This window comes from Anguilla rostrata, chromosome 14 (genome assembly GCF_018555375.3).
Source record: "Anguilla rostrata isolate EN2019 chromosome 14, ASM1855537v3, whole genome shotgun sequence".
NCBI classification, from domain to species: domain Eukaryota; kingdom Metazoa; phylum Chordata; class Actinopteri; order Anguilliformes; family Anguillidae; genus Anguilla; species Anguilla rostrata.
Window position 1 is genome coordinate 35631740 of NC_057946.1, and position 16207 is coordinate 35647946.

A 16207-nucleotide genomic window follows, 5' to 3' on the forward strand; every position below is an offset into this window, starting at 1 on the left:
ATTGTTTGGCAATGGATGCACCCTTTCTGTTGTTCATTAAATGTCCTTCCTTAAGAGCCTGTTTGCATTTTTTTGTTTTTTGGATGAATTATTGGACAGCAATTCTGTTTGCATTTGGTGGATGAATTATTGGACATTATCTTTTTAAGCAGAAGGGAATGGAATTAAGTTATTTTCTCTTTAAGTATTTAAGGGTTTACAAGTGAGAACTGTTTTCTGTTTTCACTTAAATGGAAAGATATTTAAATTGATTATTTTAATAGCATATTAAATATCTTTAAAGTTTTCCGGCACATTTTCTGAATCCAATCCAAACGTGAGAAACGTTTTACCAAACATCCCGCCAAGTTACTTGTAGTTTACACAGAAGGCAGTTGAAATCGTGTATCAGTTACAACCGGGTCAGCAAGGTTCTCACAAGGAAATAATCGCAACCCCTGTCCTCCACGAATGAGACGCGAGTAGTCAACTCTTACACTAGTTAGAATGTTAATTTTTTGCCATGCTCCTCCCCCACATGGTTGTTTGTTAGCAATCCGCCCGTTCTAGTTCTATATGATGAGCGTCAACAAGAGCACGAAAGGATGAACTTCATTTCCTCAATGCTTGCCTGGCAGACTCTGTTTTCAAAGAGTTTAAATTAACGTTATTATAGTGATCATAGTATGTAAATTTAGTACGTATATCATGCCAGAGGCAGTAGAATGTTTGTTTCGTTTCTGTAACGCTTTCTGTTGTCCTAATGTAACAAAAGCTGATGCCATCATGTTGGGATATTTAATTTTTGCCCTGTTTCAGGGACTAAACCTTGGTGCATATACTGATGTTAAGGATTACGATTCTGTATTTGTATCTATGCATGTGGATAGAGTATACAGAAGAGTGAACGACCACTTTCTGTCGGTAGCGATAGATGCCAGTTTAGTCGCCGAAGAGAAGTACATGTACCTTTTGGGGTGAGTAAAATATGTTCAGCCTTTCACTTTTGAATGATTGTGGCTGGCTGTCTGGTTTGTTTATATTTAACACTGTTTCGCTTAGAGTGAAGATTGTATAAACGTACGGAAATTTCTTGGGAAAATAGGATAGTTTAGCGTAATTCACCGACTTGCTAGCATTGTTAGAACGGATGGCTCTATGTATCAATCGCTTATAAGCTTTGTATGAAACACAAGTTTAGTAAATTCCTTGATGATTCAGACTGCTTTCGTATTGTCCTGCCTAGAGCGGAAATAAGCTGCATATGTATTAATTCTATCCGAAACTCGTTGTGTCTTTCTGTAAGTCGATGCAGTTTATCAATTGATTTGAAATCATTGCATTTTCAACATTGTATTCCCATGTAGCCTAGGCTACTGACAATTCCTATTAATTTTGTCGCGAACATGGCAACAGAAGCCAACAGCGTGCGTACTTTGGTTCAGTTCGTTTCTCTGTTTTAGGGGCTCTGAGAATAATAATAATTTTAAAAAGTTCAAAAGAATTTCACCGAAAACTGAATGAGTAAAGTTCCACGTTAGTATTTTTAATAAGCAGGTTTGTACTAGAGCAGTTTCTTCTCAATCTTCCCCAGCTCTCCGAAACTAAAAACTCTAGCAAAAGAACTGACCCCTGCGTTTCTGCGATTTGGTGGAACGAAACAAGACTTCATGATATTCTCTCCTGAAAATTATTTATTAAAATCAAGGGACTTTACGAAGACTTCGGAATTTCATCAAGGTAACCCATCCTCATGTTGCCGACTGTCTTAACGTGCGCACCTATTTTTTGTTTACTTCTAGATCCCAGTTTACCCACACATAGGCCTAGTAAGCATCTCCTTGAATTGCCCCTTTAAAACGAGCATGTTGAAAAGTTAATTTCGGCCACCACTGCAAGTATTTTTATTAATTACATTACATTACAGGCATTTAGCAGACGCTCTTATCCAGAGCGACTTACACAACTTTTACATAGAATTTTACATTCTATCCGTTTATACAGCTGGACATATACTGAAGCAGTGCAGGTTAAGTACCTCAAGGGTACAACGGCAGTGTCCTTACCCGGGAATCTAACCTATCACCTTTCGGTTACAAGCCCAGTTCCTTACCCACTGTGCTACACTTCGTCCATATTCATTTATGCTATGAGAGGCTTTCAATGCCAAGCTTCCGTATACATGAACATGGGCAACATCCAAGATTAAAATGAGACAAATTTTTACGCTTGGAAGTCAGGCTATAACAGTAAGCTAAATTTCCGAAAATGTTAATATTTTTCGGGAAAAATATTATCTTGTGTATGTGTGCTTTTTCTCTCTGGTATCACAGTAAGATTATGTAATGTGATTCTGCTGAGCATAGACAAGTTAGACCATTTTAAATCGATAACGTGAATATTATCCAACAGGTTTTGTTCAAATGAATTGAGTGCCAATGATTCTGCAGGACACTGTTATATTTCATAACCAGTGACTAAGTGTAAATTTGGTTCTTGTTTGGAGTTTCTATTTGTTGTTCATCATGTTTGCGTTATGTATTTTTGCCTAATGGTTTCTTTGAATATAACAAGAAAAATGTGGGGGACAAAATGAGACTGTCACTTCAAAACAATAAACATCAATGCTATAAATTATTTAAAATTCCAATAATGTCCTGGGTATATTTGACCCAGACCGACAGTGTCACAGGTGCAAATACGTAAATAGACCACGTGAGTTAAAGTGGCCTGTCATTTCCAGAGTACTGACAACATTTGCACACATTATCAATTGCCGGCAATTCCATTAACTAATCTGGTGTATTAGAGGACATATGTCAGAGACTGGAGTTACCCCCACTTCTGGAGGACAGGCTGAAGAAGGAATGGGCCGAACAGGAACTCCTCCTTCAGAAAGAGGAAATGGAGGGCATCTATAAGAGAGTCAAGTTCTCAGGTAATCTTGTTGTTCGGTTTATAGAACTAATTCATAGGACTTGGCATAGATGAGGACAGTGTTTTGTTACCAATGTTTTGGTTTCCATGTTGCAAGCCATTGAACCTTGTGACTATTGCATTCACACCTTAAATTTTTTAGCAGTGATATTAATTCAGGAAAAAAAATGTGTTTCTTAGCACATTGAAAATATTTGCTGATACCAAGGTGCCCAAATGACCTCAAATGTCAGAATGACTAATCACGATGCAAAAAAAAAAACCCCATTGGACTTCCCTTATTATTGTGCAACAGAATCAAAACTTTGAGAAGAAATGAAACTTTGTGTTAATCAGATGTACACTCCTATCTTCCCCATCCTTCCAGAGTATGCAGTGGACCTGCTCTACACGTTTGCAAATTGCTCTGGGTTTGACCTCATCTTTGGGTTGAACGCACTCCTCAGAACGCAGGGAAATTCCTGGGACAGCAGGAATGCTGAGTTACTCCTGAGCTACTGTGAATCCAAACAGTACAACATGTCCTGGGAACTGGGGAATGGTAATGTGTCAACACAGCCCAGAAAAGGCTCTCTCCCGGCAGATGTGGATATAATCAGCAGCTGTCCTTAATTTACAAATATATGCAATTACTTTTTGTTATGTTCTTCAAGAACACAGTTTGGTGAGTTATTTTGGAAATCAGCATGATTGGAAATGACACTTATTAGTTTGCAATGCAATGTATGGGCAAACTTTTTTTGTCTGTCCTTTTTACATCTGTCTCGATCCTGGGTGGTTAATCAGAAAAATACGTAAGTGCCGGTCCTAAACTCATGTACCACGATGCTATTTTAGAATCACACTGTGGTGTGGGGATGGCTGGTTTAAGCAGCCACACCTGCCCTGGGTCAAGATAATTAGACCTGGCCAATTGGATAATTGGTTAAGAATTAGATAATTGGCCAGGATAATTGGACCCAGGAACAGGAGTGGCTGCACCTGCGCGTAGTGAGGTAATCACTGCGCACAGGTTAAATCTGCCATCCCCACCCACACAAGGGAGAGCTCTCTGTCATGACAGGGTTTTACATCTGCTCATTTGGCTGTACCATCTTGCCAAACCCTCGTGAATAAATCTGGACTGCTTGAACATCATCTCCCTGTGTCTCTGTGCTGGAGGGCCCCAAGGAAAGCCACTTCGGTGGCCTGTGGCAGGCGTGTTTGTCACACACACCTTCCAATATTACTAACTGCTGGCTCTGTTCGTCAGAGTCATTAATGGCTTTTCTGTGAGGAAATGTCCAGACCTCACAACATAGACAGCAGGATCATCCATTTAATCCTGTTACCTGAAAACATAACAAAAGAGACATGCAAACAACTCTAAACCAATCACTTGGGTATAAGCTATTTAGAGACAGCCTGATGCATATAAATCCAATCCAGAGTCACTGAAATACTTTGATGTTTCTGTTAGAACCCAACAGTTATGAGAAGAAGGCAGGGATCCGGGTGGACGGGCACCAGCTGGGCCAGGACTTTGTCCACCTGCGTAAGATCCTCCGGGAGTCCAAATTTTACCAAATGGCCAAGCTCTACGGTCCTGACATCGGCCAGCCCAGAGACCACCGGAGAGACCTGCTGGAAGGGTAAGAAAGCTAAGAAAAGTTAAGAAAGCTACTCTCCCGTCTCACACTTTAACATTAACTGAAGCTCTTCCTTATCTTTGCCACATCATGATCTAAGAGTTTGGTTCGGAAAGCTACAGCCCGGCCCTTATATTCGCACACACATTCACTCCTTTCATATCTTTGCCACATCATACTCCAGCTCATGATGTATGAACTGTGTGAACTTATCCAAAAATACAAAGCACACACAATATAGGCAGTGGTATCTCTAGCCACTCCAAAACAACAACAACAGTGTTAAGAGATAAGATGATTTAAAGATGCACTGCTTTTGGTTTTGACTTGAAGGAACATTTTTATCTATATTACTGTATTTTATTTTACTGGTTATATAAGATGATGTATTCTGTCCTGTTCAACATTGCTTGTTATCCTATGTATGATAAGGGATTGGTGAATAGCTGTGTGAGTCAGACACCAATATATTACAGGCCAGAAGCTCTTACAGGCATTGAGCAAAAAGCAAAAAGGAGCATGTAGAACCTTTACTTTCTACTTAATGAGGTGGTCATCCTTGGTACTGACATGCATACGGTTGCACATTCTCTCTCTCTGAAGGTATAAAGGCTCACTGTAGATAATGCTGCTTTAGTATGGTGTTGACTGTTGCCAGGCATACTATTTCTGTAGAAATAAAGACCATTATTATTAGTAGTAGTAGTAGCAACAGTAGTAGTAGTTGCAGCATATTGGCAGCTAAGAAACAAAGGTGTGACAGAATAAATATGCCTAACCATACCACAAGTGTGTCCTTAAACCAGTGAGAGCCTCAAAACTAGCTGCACAAGCGTCTGCTCAAGAATTTAAAAGAGTTTCGTTGAACTAGTAATGTAAATTTGTATTGTCCAAGTGCTGGCTTGACTTTCGCGGTGTGTCCAATTGAGTAACTGGTCCACTCTCTCAGTGCGTTCTTTAATAATGAGTTATTTGAGTTGCAGAATGAGGTCAGATGCCTTAAGAGCTTCTATATCTCCAACAGAGCAACACTAATTGTGCATGAAATTAAGTTTTAAAACCTCAGACAACTAGGGAAAAGCTTTCGGTACCCTATTTATAGGATAAAATAGTCACATGCACCAGGATATTGAATTCACAGTGGTTTACTATCATTATAAGCACATCATTGAAAATGAATAACTCAAATACCACTATGTTGTGGATAAAAATATTAATTAACATCATTAAATATATAGATATTGAAGGAATATTTATGCAGGTATACTAGTAATAAGCACACTAGTTTGTGTGGCATAGTCTAACTAACTTCTGGAGAAATTTATCATAAAGGACTTGTTTTTACCAAATTAAAAGGGCAGATATTTAATAAATACCTGGAGTATAATTTCTACCTTGATCGACTAGTAGTATTTATAGGATGTAGGGCACTTATGAAAGAAATGTCCCCAAAAAATGAAAGTGCATCTTTCATCAAGATAAGTATTGCAGATAAGATGCAATAATGCAGCACAAGTCAAATAGAATTGGAACAACTTACCACTGTAAACATGGGTGTCGTAGAGCTCTGGTGCTGCTTTTCCTTTCCTTGTGGAAATGTGCTCAATACCTTTGCAGTTACATTCTGTTTTTGTGTCTTTTCCAGGTTTTTGGAGAGTGGTGCAAAGGCCATAGATGCATGTACTTGGCACCAGTAAGTTAATTGTCCGTATTTCTCAAAATCAGGGGAGGATTTACTCTGAGGGGCAGGTATTGGAGGAGTGTTTTTCCCTCACAGAAAATACACTGCTTGGTCTACTGAACTGAGAGCAGAATATTCTGGTGACAGTTTTGATTCAGATTTGAAATGATCAGCCCCTACTGCTGTGATGTTGGTAAACCATACATTTTTATTATCTACAGAATTATGCGACCAGTTGACGGAGACAGAACTGTTGCACCTGACATGACATATGCAACTGGTATTCAAGCATAGTCATGCCTCTTCTGAGTACAAGTTTGGATGAATCTAGTTATGCCTCATTTGGATAATAATTAGTATTGATATATTCCTCTATTAAGGGGCTCCTTGGTTAGAATGGCCACAGTTGTGTGTTCCTTTCTAGTGTTTACCTGAATATGATATGAATCAAATGTGCCCTGAGTAGTCACACTGTAGATACTGTAAATGTCTTCACAAGATGTTATTTTCTCTGAGGTGATTCTCCAGGCACAAAATCCCGTTAAGCTTTCGTTAAATCGATGTGTTAAAATGAAGTGGAAATGAGTGTGGGTCTTTATGCGCGTTTTCTTGGGAAAGTTTCATATGTGCTTGTGACGTTTGCGAAAAAGGAACTTCCCTTTTTCGAGATCCTTTATTAACTGTCAGTAACAGATGTGGTCAGTTTTGGCAGTATTTGGTTTAACCTCCTTTTGGTCTGATCAGAGTGCATTTAACTCTCAGGAGTAGTGTTTCCAGTTTTGGCTGTTGCTTTGTTTTGTTAAAGTGGCTGTGTATTTGTTGGAATTACTGAATGAAGTTGGCTCTCAAACCAAAGCTTCCCCAAGCTTACGATGTTTTCCCATTATTGCAGTGACTGTAGGGCTAGGATTGTAGGATGTGGATGGGCAGTATTTCAAATACATGTATACAAATGGAGTTGCATGCACTTAATATGTAATATGGGTTGCTCATATATTTTTTTAATGGTGTCACCTGCAAAGAAACCTACACTTTTACTCACCATTGCAGTTTATTGGTGCATTTTTTTGGGAGGACATTTTGCCCATCCCTGGCCAGGGTGCTGGTATTTAAGGCCATATAGGTCATGCAGGCCATGACTATAGAAGAAGCTGACTGTAACCATGGGAATATACACTGATGTGGATGGCGTGTTAGGAATGGTTGAAAAAAGCATAACATTTGCTGAAGTGTAGTACTCAAACCTAAGAAAAACTCAGTTACCCTGAAATGTCCTTGGCAGACACACAAGAAGGAATGATGAGATGCCTTGCATACTTAAAATACAAACACAGCACTGTTCTTATTCTATAGAGCAGTGTTCCTTTCTCTAGCTGCAGCCGTTATTGGATTTTGACCTGGCCTGGTGATCTCAGTGGCTCCTTATTTAGGTCACATGGAAGTTCATCCTGTGTTTGCCCCCTCTCTGTGTGTTACGTGTTGCTGCTGGGGTCACCCACATGCACACACACATCAGACCTTCACATTAGCTGTCAGTTTGGTCTGTTAAAAGGATCAAAGCCATCTCCAGATGCACCAAAGCTTTTGAGGCATTCAGTTTCAAGTCAGCAACTGCCCACTTTCTTCAGGAAGTATCACCACTAGTGAAAGGACATAGCTAAATAAGTTGGAGGTTTGCTGATATAGCCTTAGTGTAATTTTTTTTGCCTGTTCTAAATAGATATTTCTGTCAAAGCTTGTTGAGCTTGAATAGGCTTAAAATGTTTGATATGACTAACTGAAATCCATAGATTTCCATCGATTTTTTGCCAAAATAACAAAAAAAAAAAAAAAAATCAGGTTTCAGGTTTTTAGGCAGGACAGCGCAGTACAGCTGGGAGCAGCACTCAGACCACCCGTGTCATGTGTTCATTTCTGCGGCACACTTAGACCACACGCCAGTTCCTTAAAAACACACATGATGTTATGTGACGTCTGAGGGCTCAGCCACAGACAACAACAGACAGCTGTTTTCCAGTCGTTGCTCCCATGTGAACATATTGGCCTTTGTGAGCACTGACATTTCAGGTCAGGCATCTGTTTTGTCCTGTTCATAGCTACTATGTCAATGGAAGGGACACTTCATTGGAAGATTTCCTCGACCCTGAAGTACTGGATACCTTTGCTACAAAAACCAATGAAGTCCTTCAGGTGAATAAAAAAGTAGAACCTAAATCCCTTTATTTTATGGATATAATAAGAATTCAAATTGGGGAAGATCTACTAATCTATAACGTCAAATATGATGCATGACTACTATATTTTACTGTTTATATTTAATAAATGATGCGACCTGTGTCATGCAGTGATGATCTAAGCTATTTGTACAGATCTCAAGGTGCACTACAAATACACACATATTTGGAGATATTACATGGAGAATGATTATTTATAAAAATTACGTAGATATAACACCATTTCACTGAAGGTCGCATGTTGAAATCATAAAGAATCTTTAGCCTCCACTTAACCAGAAAACCTAAGAGTCTGGGTTGTTGAATTCATTCTGCCAGATAGCACAAACAGGCTTGCTTCTCTCTCTTGATAACAGACCATTGACCTGGTGTCTCCTGGGAAGAAGGTGTGGCTTGGAGAGACCAGTTCCGCATACGGGGGTGGTGCTCTGGGGCTCTCCGACACATTTGTTGCTGGATTCATGTGAGTAATCCAGCTGTAGTTCTGCTGTAGTTTCACTGAATGATTCTACCTGAAGCCTAGTACTGTTCATAAAATCTGCTTCTCTGTCTGTGTTAACTAGCATTTAATCATTTTTATTTGGTCCTCAACCAACCTTATAAATGGTGTGTGTGAGTCCAGATGCTCCTGATATCCTGATCATGTCAACCTTACTAAAGACTGATTGGCTGTTCACTGTTGTGTTGGCTACCCAATCCCTTGCATTCTATACCCATTTTGATTTCCCAGGTGGTCACTAGAAATAAGAATTCAGTTGACCTATGGTCAAATAAGTAACATAAAGAAAAGTAGATATATTTAGTGGTTAGGTCTTATAATTACACCTGTAGCCTACCTGGAATTACAGAAACATTCAAATTGCTGCAGGTGGCTGGACAAACTTGGCCTTGCTGCTAAACTGGGCCTGGATGTCGTCATCAGGCAGGTCCTGGTTGGTTCTGGAACGTACCATCTGGTGGATGCTAACCTTGACCCACTTCCTGTGAGTACTGACTCAAATTGGAAATCATGGCCTTGACAGTATCATTCTAAAATTAAATTTGTTTAGTATCCTCTATTTTTATGTAAAACTCATTAAAAAATAATCATATGAATGTCCAAAGATTGGACATTAGCTTGAATGTAGAATAATGCTAGAATTAGTTTACTCTTTACTTGCCTGAGTCAAGGTTTCTCACCTTCATCAAAAATAGTCAGTATTTAAATGTGGAGATCATGGACCGGTGAATCTAAGTGAATGTACAGTAGCTGTGATTCATCTCTCTGATTGGTTGTCCCTCTGACAGGATTATTGGCTGTCAGTTCTGTACAAGAGGCTGGTTGGACCGGAGGTGCTGGATGTTGCGTTCACTATCAATGGGGCAAGGAAACGAAGACTGCGCATGTACCTGCACTGCACTAACAAGAGAGCGTAAGACAGCCCTACTCATAGACTCACAGTGCAACACTTTTTTCTGAATCCAGAATTACTCTAGCCTGATACTGTGTACTGTGTTGCCTGTGTTGACCTGTGATTTCTCAACCAAGTCTCTTCATTCAGTTTAATTTCTTTATTTTATCTATACTTTTGTAAAGAAAAGCACTGTGAACCAGTGCACCAAGTGAGGTTATTATTATTATTATTATTATTATTATTATTATTATTATCATTATCATTAGTATTATTGTTAACCTGGGTCTGTAAACCACCTCTCTGTCCTCTCCCCAGCCCAAACCCCAAGACAGGCGCTGTCACCTTGTTCGCCCTGAATCTGAGTCACGGCCCAGCAAGAATTTCTCTGCCCTCCCAGTTTTCAAACAGCACGGTGGAGGCCTTTGTGCTGGAGGCCGGGGAGACTGGAGAACATGGGTTGTACTCCAGGTACCACAGTCAACTTTACTCATGCAGTCATGTCAAGAAATATTGCTAGTCATGATTCCATTTACTTTAATAAAAGTTCCAGAACCCACTGATGTAAAACAACCCCAAAACTTCATAGATACTCCGCAGTATTTCACCATAGGTATAATGTCCTTTTCAACGTAAGCGTCCTTCCTCCAGTGCCAAACCCACCACAGGTGTACCTGGCAAAAAGCTCAATTTTATTATGGTCAGATGAGATGAGGCCAAAATGTAGCCTTTTGCCGAATATGGGCAGCAGTGTAGTATAATGGGTAAGGAACTGGTCGTTTGATTGTAGGACACTGCCATTGTATCCTTGAGCAAGGTACTTAACATGCTTTGCTTCAGTGTATATCCAGCTTTATAAATGGATGCAATGTGAATGCTATGTAAAAGTTGTGTGAGTCATCCTGGATAAGACTGTCTGCTGAATGCCTGTATTGTAATGTAACATACCAGCAGTGAGGTTTGGCATTGGAAGAAGGATACATTTGTTTAAAAGAACACCACCACTAATTAATATCTGTTTTTGTGGCCAATAACATGTTGAATATGAATATGTGTCTCTCTGAACATTTTTTCTGGCCACCATTTTGTCTGTGGTAGGACTGTAAAAAGACCGCTGGTGGTGTGAACACCATTCCTGTTCTGAATCAGGAAATTAGCTATTGTTCAGCACAGTGAGCCCTGCCTGCCTGCAGTGGGAGAACTGGTAATGTGAGATTCTTCTGCCTTCCGCAGGTCTGTCCGACTAAACGGAGAGGTTCTGAAACTGGTGGATGACAGAACCCTGCCCCCCCTCCAGGGGGCGCTCCTGCCCCCAGGGGACCATCTCAAACTTCCCGCATTCTCCTTCGCCTTCTACGTCCTGAGGGACGCCCACGCGCCGGGATGCAGATGATGGTTTGAACCGGTTTAGTCAACCGACATCTACCGAGAGAAACCAGTTCAATATGACCGCATTATTTGTCAGAAGATATCAGGTACTGAGAGAGAGAGAGAGGGGCCATAACCGGTTTATTTCCAAAGTGACTACTGCCTGTTGTTTGCCTGTTTTTTTTCTTTCTGGAAAATTGATTCTGTTCAGTGAGTATGTTTAATGTTCAAATGCTTTTCCATACTTTCATTAAGGTGAGGTTGAGTGAAAAACTGTTATACATCAAGAAAATGCAAGTAACTAAATATTTAATTCATTTAAAGGGATATTGCATATATTCACCTAAAATGAACAAACCAATTTTTTTTTTTTTTTTTTTTTGCATTCATACTTGACCAAAATCTGTTTTCAGTTTTATATAATTTGCATTTGAAAAATACAATATCTAGTATCAAATCTGTTTATGGAATAATTATCAGAGCTACTTGAGTTTGGGGGTTAGCATAAGAGTTCTTTGCAAATGAACATGTTGACCTAAACTTTCCACTGGTCTGACTTTAAATCAGACTGTAGGGCAGGATATTTTTTATCCTTAACTTGATGAAATCATCAAAATGCACATTTGTCTTACAAGACTTTGCACTATAGGTAAATATGATATTTGTTTTGAGTTTTATAGTTCAGCTGAATGTATTGTGCAACAAAATGGCTGCATTCAAGCCCTGTAAATGTATGATTCATTCATAATGGATCTTGAAAATCTTGGCAATGTGTTATACTTTGGAAGCATTGCCTTTTATGTTAATGTCACAAGACAAAGGAAACAGATAGGAAATGTATTCAAATATATTCATTTATAAAGCACTGTGAAAAGAAATGTACCTGTAAATTATGATTTTTTTTATTTATACACTATCATTTTTTTACAGTAGATTTTATGGTGAGGTTAAAATGTGTTGTATGTACATAGTAGTTTTTGTGGGAAAATAAATTCACGTAAGTTTTTATAGTCTGTTATTGTTTGTTTATTTGTGAAGCCCAACACCACACTAGTCTGTTTGACTACCTCACTACTTCCCCACTATTCCCCCACGCTTGTTTATATCTGGTCTAATATGAGCTACTGCAGTTGTAAACAATTGTACTTTTATTATTATTGTTAGTTGTATCATTGGTCCATAATGGTCTTATCTTAAAGGAAATTGCTAATTTACCATATTCAACGGCCTGAACAGCAAAACAGTCATAATAACTTTACATGCTCATTCATATATTTGTTTTACAAATCTTTACTGACCCCCTTCCCCTTAAAAACCTGTTATTATGGCCAATAGCCTCTTATGAGTGACCAAAGAGATTTAGTCAGATTCATTCCACACAATCAGGAAAAAAACAAGACAAGTTCTCGTGGCACGGTTTTACTTCAGCTAAGTATTTTACAATTTGAAAAGAATTGAATTGTTTGCATTTAGCATTGGACCTTGAGCCCTGGAGAATTACAGTCAGCACTGAGCAAACAGCAGTGACTCTGGGCACTGGGCGGCTCTGTTACTCTTCCTGCTCCTCCCCATGTGTGATGATGTAACAAAGGGATTTGTAATCCAGGTTCCCTGATTGGTCAATGGTGGAGGACTGAAACATCTGCTTTACCTGCAGTTAGCCACAAAAAAACCAGTAAGGGTGGGAACACAGTTCATTACAGTCATAAGGAATTTTTTTTTTAAGTGCCTACCTCTTCTGCTGTGAACTTGTCTGCCTGTGTCATCAGAATACGTTGTAATCTACATGAAGAAAAACAAATTTTAAGACAGAAATTTAAGAGCAGTAGTACACTGCATGGAAAATTAATGTTAAAAAAGTAATGCAAGGTAAATGTATATATATTTAAAATACACATACACTTGTATTTTAATATGTGTAAAATGTGTATATGTGCATGTGTGTGTACTAATAATTGTTTGATTTATTATCTGTGCTAAGGTTTAATTGTGCGATTGTATGAACTTACTCATCTTTGTGAACATGTCCCTTGCCTTCAGGATCAAACATTTTAAAGGCATTTAAAATGGTTTCCTCTGGGTCCGTGCCTACACACAGATGAACATATTTATTTAGTACTCTCAATCATAACAGATGTTTAAAGCCGTGTACGAATGTCTAAATCCATTACATCACTTGTGCTACATAGCTAACCCTTGTTTACAGCTCTCAATGACTGTCATTTCAATCCTTCATGCAAGCTCACGAGTAGGTATCTTTAACTAGTGATTCATTGTGTGCTTTTTCCGTATGTCAACTTTTGCTGGAATAGTTGAGAGAACACAACTTTTCCAGCAACAGTGCAGTGTGCTGCATTATAAAATGATCACCTTTAATATTGGTGATTGAGAGGAAGAGAGGGTATGTACGATGTAATTTTTTTAATGCTATGTAATATAACCATATGGTACAGGTGTTTCACAAGAACACTGCGTAAGGGACAAAGGGTGTAACTGGAACTTTAAAAAAAAAAAAAAACCTTTTTGGCCTAAATATTCCCAGCTAATTTAGAATGGTTGGCATCCCATAAATGGGTTAAGGGCAATAGGGCAGTACCATGTAGCTTTTCTCCAAACAGGTTAAGGAACATGGTGAAGTTTATGGGGCCACTGGCTTCTTTCAGCATTTCCTCCAGCTCATTGTCTTTGACGTTCAGTTTACCTGGTGAGTGGAATTAGTTAGCACTGTTGGAATAGTAGCTTGTTTTGAACACACATACACAGACAATAGAGTAAAATACACACCCAGAGAGGCATACGTGTCCTTCAGGTCTTCCTTATCAATGAACCCATCCCTGTTCTGATCAATGAGAGTGAAGGCCTAAGAGAGAGAGAGAGAGAGAGGGAGAATGTATTATGCATTATGTGAATCTTTTGTGGGGTGAGGTCTTGTTATAATCCCCATAGGGTTTCTTTTACTTCACCTGCACATTCTGTTTTTGCTGGATTTATATGCTAAATTCACTTATGTTCAAATAAATAAAATAAAGCAAAACAGAAAAGGTCTCATTACATATTGGTTACTGTACATATAGTCTGTATACTTCACTGTAGAAACCTAAATGACTCATGATTACTGTCGAGAATGAATTATTGCATTTTATTACAAACCTTTCAAGAAAGTTTCATTAATGACAAACAACCCTTGTAATCCAGAGTGCACTGCTGGTTTCTCGACTTGCATCTGTCACCTCTGACAGAGAATGCTAGCTAGCTAAAGCAATAGAATCTGCAGACCGATCACGGAACACACAGTCGGGCTTATAGCTGTGACTGTCTGTGTCTGTGCCAGGTGCTTACTGAGCCCATGGCTGTAGCACAGCTGTGTTTCCCTCATTAGTTAATTGCTCAAACATGAGGTGTGATGTAATTTGTCACAGCTGGGCCCGCTCACCTCCTTGAACTCCTGGATCTGTGTTTGCTCAAACATGGAGAAGACATTGGAGGAGGCTCTCTGTGCCCTCTTGGCTCCTCCTTCCTTCTTCTTGGTCTTTCTGCTGGCCTGGGACGGGTTTGGTTTGAGGACAGGGGTGTGGTCACAGACTAAGTATTCCTTCTGAACATTTCTTATAACAGTATTTAGGTCATTATTCATTACACCTTGTTTAAGTCAATTCACTGGTATGGTGATAGATTTCTAGGTCAATGGTTAAATCATTCCAATCATGCCCGAATATACACTTACACATTTTGTTACGCAAAATACAAAGTAAATCTACCTATGAAATAGAATCAAAATGGTGGAGGTGTAGGGTTCTTTGCAGGTGGCAAAGAAATTACATATGAAATGCATGTAAATACATATTTTAAATACTGCATATCCATAACAGCAGGGGTGACAGAAATGCAGGTAGGGTTCCCGAATTTCCAAACTGGTAATGATGGAAGAACTGATCATCTGTTGATTTTGAACTTGAAAATCTGATGATTTTCAGAGTATGTTACTTTATAACAAGGCTGATCTCGATGGCCATTGGAGTGTACAGAATGGTGAGAATTGTCACAAATAGCTCTTGTAGGAAGCCATGTCACAGAAAATAATTTAAATGAAATGGTCTTCTAATTCCCCTCCCTCAAATAGGAACTTTGAAAAAAAATCCCTTTCATTGAAAGTTATTTTTCAGACCAAGACCCTAAATAGATGCCTGTTATGCCACCAGATGCAGAGATGCTGCATATTAAAACAAGTAACTTTCTTTCTATATCTACCTGAATTGTACTAATTCAGAAGATGGAATAGCTACACACATGAGCAACTATTTGTATTTCCAAGGTCATAATAAAATCCTCTTTAACTGATTATACCCACACGTCTTAAAATTCTCATACTGCCAAACACAGAAAGAGACGTCGGTGATACTCACCATGTTTTACTGGTGCTGATGCTCCTCCACAAGAATGCGCCCGGAGAACTTGGAGGAAGACAGCTTAAATACGACAGCTGTCTGTAACAGAAACACGGCTGGCATGGAGGGGATCCCAGGGGGGGTCACCCTGATCCGACAGGGACCCCCAGCCCAGGCAAAACCCTCCATACATGGGCAAGTCATTAGGCGAGGCCCAGGCCCCTCTAGAGGCCTGGCAACTGCTGCTCATATTCAAAACCTTTTAAAGGATTTGCACATTGCCACACATGGCTGGAGACAGACAAGCTAAATTTAATGGAGGATCTGATTTTGTACTGCATTCACTTAATGTGTTTTCCTTTAATAGCACTGTAATAAGAGGTGGTTATTCTCGCTTTATTTGTTCCATTGACAAGTGAGGTCTGGTGTACACTAAGACACCTGACTTTCAAGAATGTGTTAATTCAATGATTTTTGGTAATGACCAATTTAATCTTTACTTTCTTGAGCTGCTCAGCTTATACATTATTAATATGTGGGGATAATGTCAATAAAGGTCATGTGATTTAATTCATGGCATTCACAATGAGCTGACGTTCAGTAA

The 16207-nt window shown here is 39.2% G+C and overlaps 2 protein-coding genes across 2 annotated transcripts; one reads left to right on the forward strand and one right to left on the reverse strand.

Moving 5' to 3' along the window:
• The first annotated feature begins 482 nt into the window (after nucleotides 1–482).
• Nucleotides 483–12224, forward strand: hpse (heparanase). Its single transcript, XM_064308827.1, has 12 exons — nucleotides 483–956; nucleotides 1574–1719; nucleotides 2789–2917; nucleotides 3284–3457; nucleotides 4376–4547; nucleotides 6190–6237; nucleotides 8322–8415; nucleotides 8816–8922; nucleotides 9328–9442; nucleotides 9747–9871; nucleotides 10169–10321; nucleotides 11084–12224. Exons 1-12 carry the CDS (start codon nucleotides 688–690, stop codon nucleotides 11241–11243), a joined length of 1692 nt encoding a protein of 563 aa, XP_064164897.1. The 5' UTR covers nucleotides 483–687; the 3' UTR covers nucleotides 11244–12224.
• Nucleotides 12225–12621: 397 nt separating this feature from the next.
• On the reverse strand, nucleotides 12622–15742 carry LOC135239843 (myosin light chain 5-like). The gene is made up of 7 exons (XM_064308831.1): nucleotides 15622–15742; nucleotides 14652–14759; nucleotides 14003–14078; nucleotides 13815–13919; nucleotides 13228–13306; nucleotides 12952–13000; nucleotides 12622–12869 (listed from the first exon to the last, which is right to left on the reverse strand). Exons 1-7 carry the CDS (start codon nucleotides 15622–15624, stop codon nucleotides 12768–12770), a joined length of 522 nt encoding a protein of 173 aa, XP_064164901.1. The 5' UTR covers nucleotides 15625–15742; the 3' UTR covers nucleotides 12622–12767.
• Between the last annotated feature and the right edge of the window lie 465 nt (nucleotides 15743–16207).

What these genes read in the sequence shown, in the direction of transcription:
- LOC135239843 (XM_064308831.1), bottom strand. An exon ending in AGATCCAGGAGTTCAAGGAG is followed by an intron (nt 14,079 to 14,651) that starts GTGAGCGGGCCC and finishes TCTCTCTCTTAG; the next exon opens with GCCTTCACTCTCATTGATCA. An exon ending in ACAAGTTCACAGCAGAAGAG is followed by an intron (nt 12,870 to 12,951) that starts GTAGGCACTTAA and finishes GGCTAACTGCAG; the next exon opens with GTAAAGCAGATGTTTCAGTC.
- hpse (XM_064308827.1), top strand. Translation starts at nt 688, where the DNA reads ATGCCAGAGGCAGTAGAATGTTTGTTTCGTTTCTGTAACGCTTTCTGT. An exon ending in ACATTTGTTGCTGGATTCAT is followed by an intron (nt 8,923 to 9,327) that starts GTGAGTAATCCA and finishes AAATTGCTGCAG; the next exon opens with GTGGCTGGACAAACTTGGCC. An exon ending in CTAACCTTGACCCACTTCCT is followed by an intron (nt 9,443 to 9,746) that starts GTGAGTACTGAC and finishes TCCCTCTGACAG; the next exon opens with GATTATTGGCTGTCAGTTCT.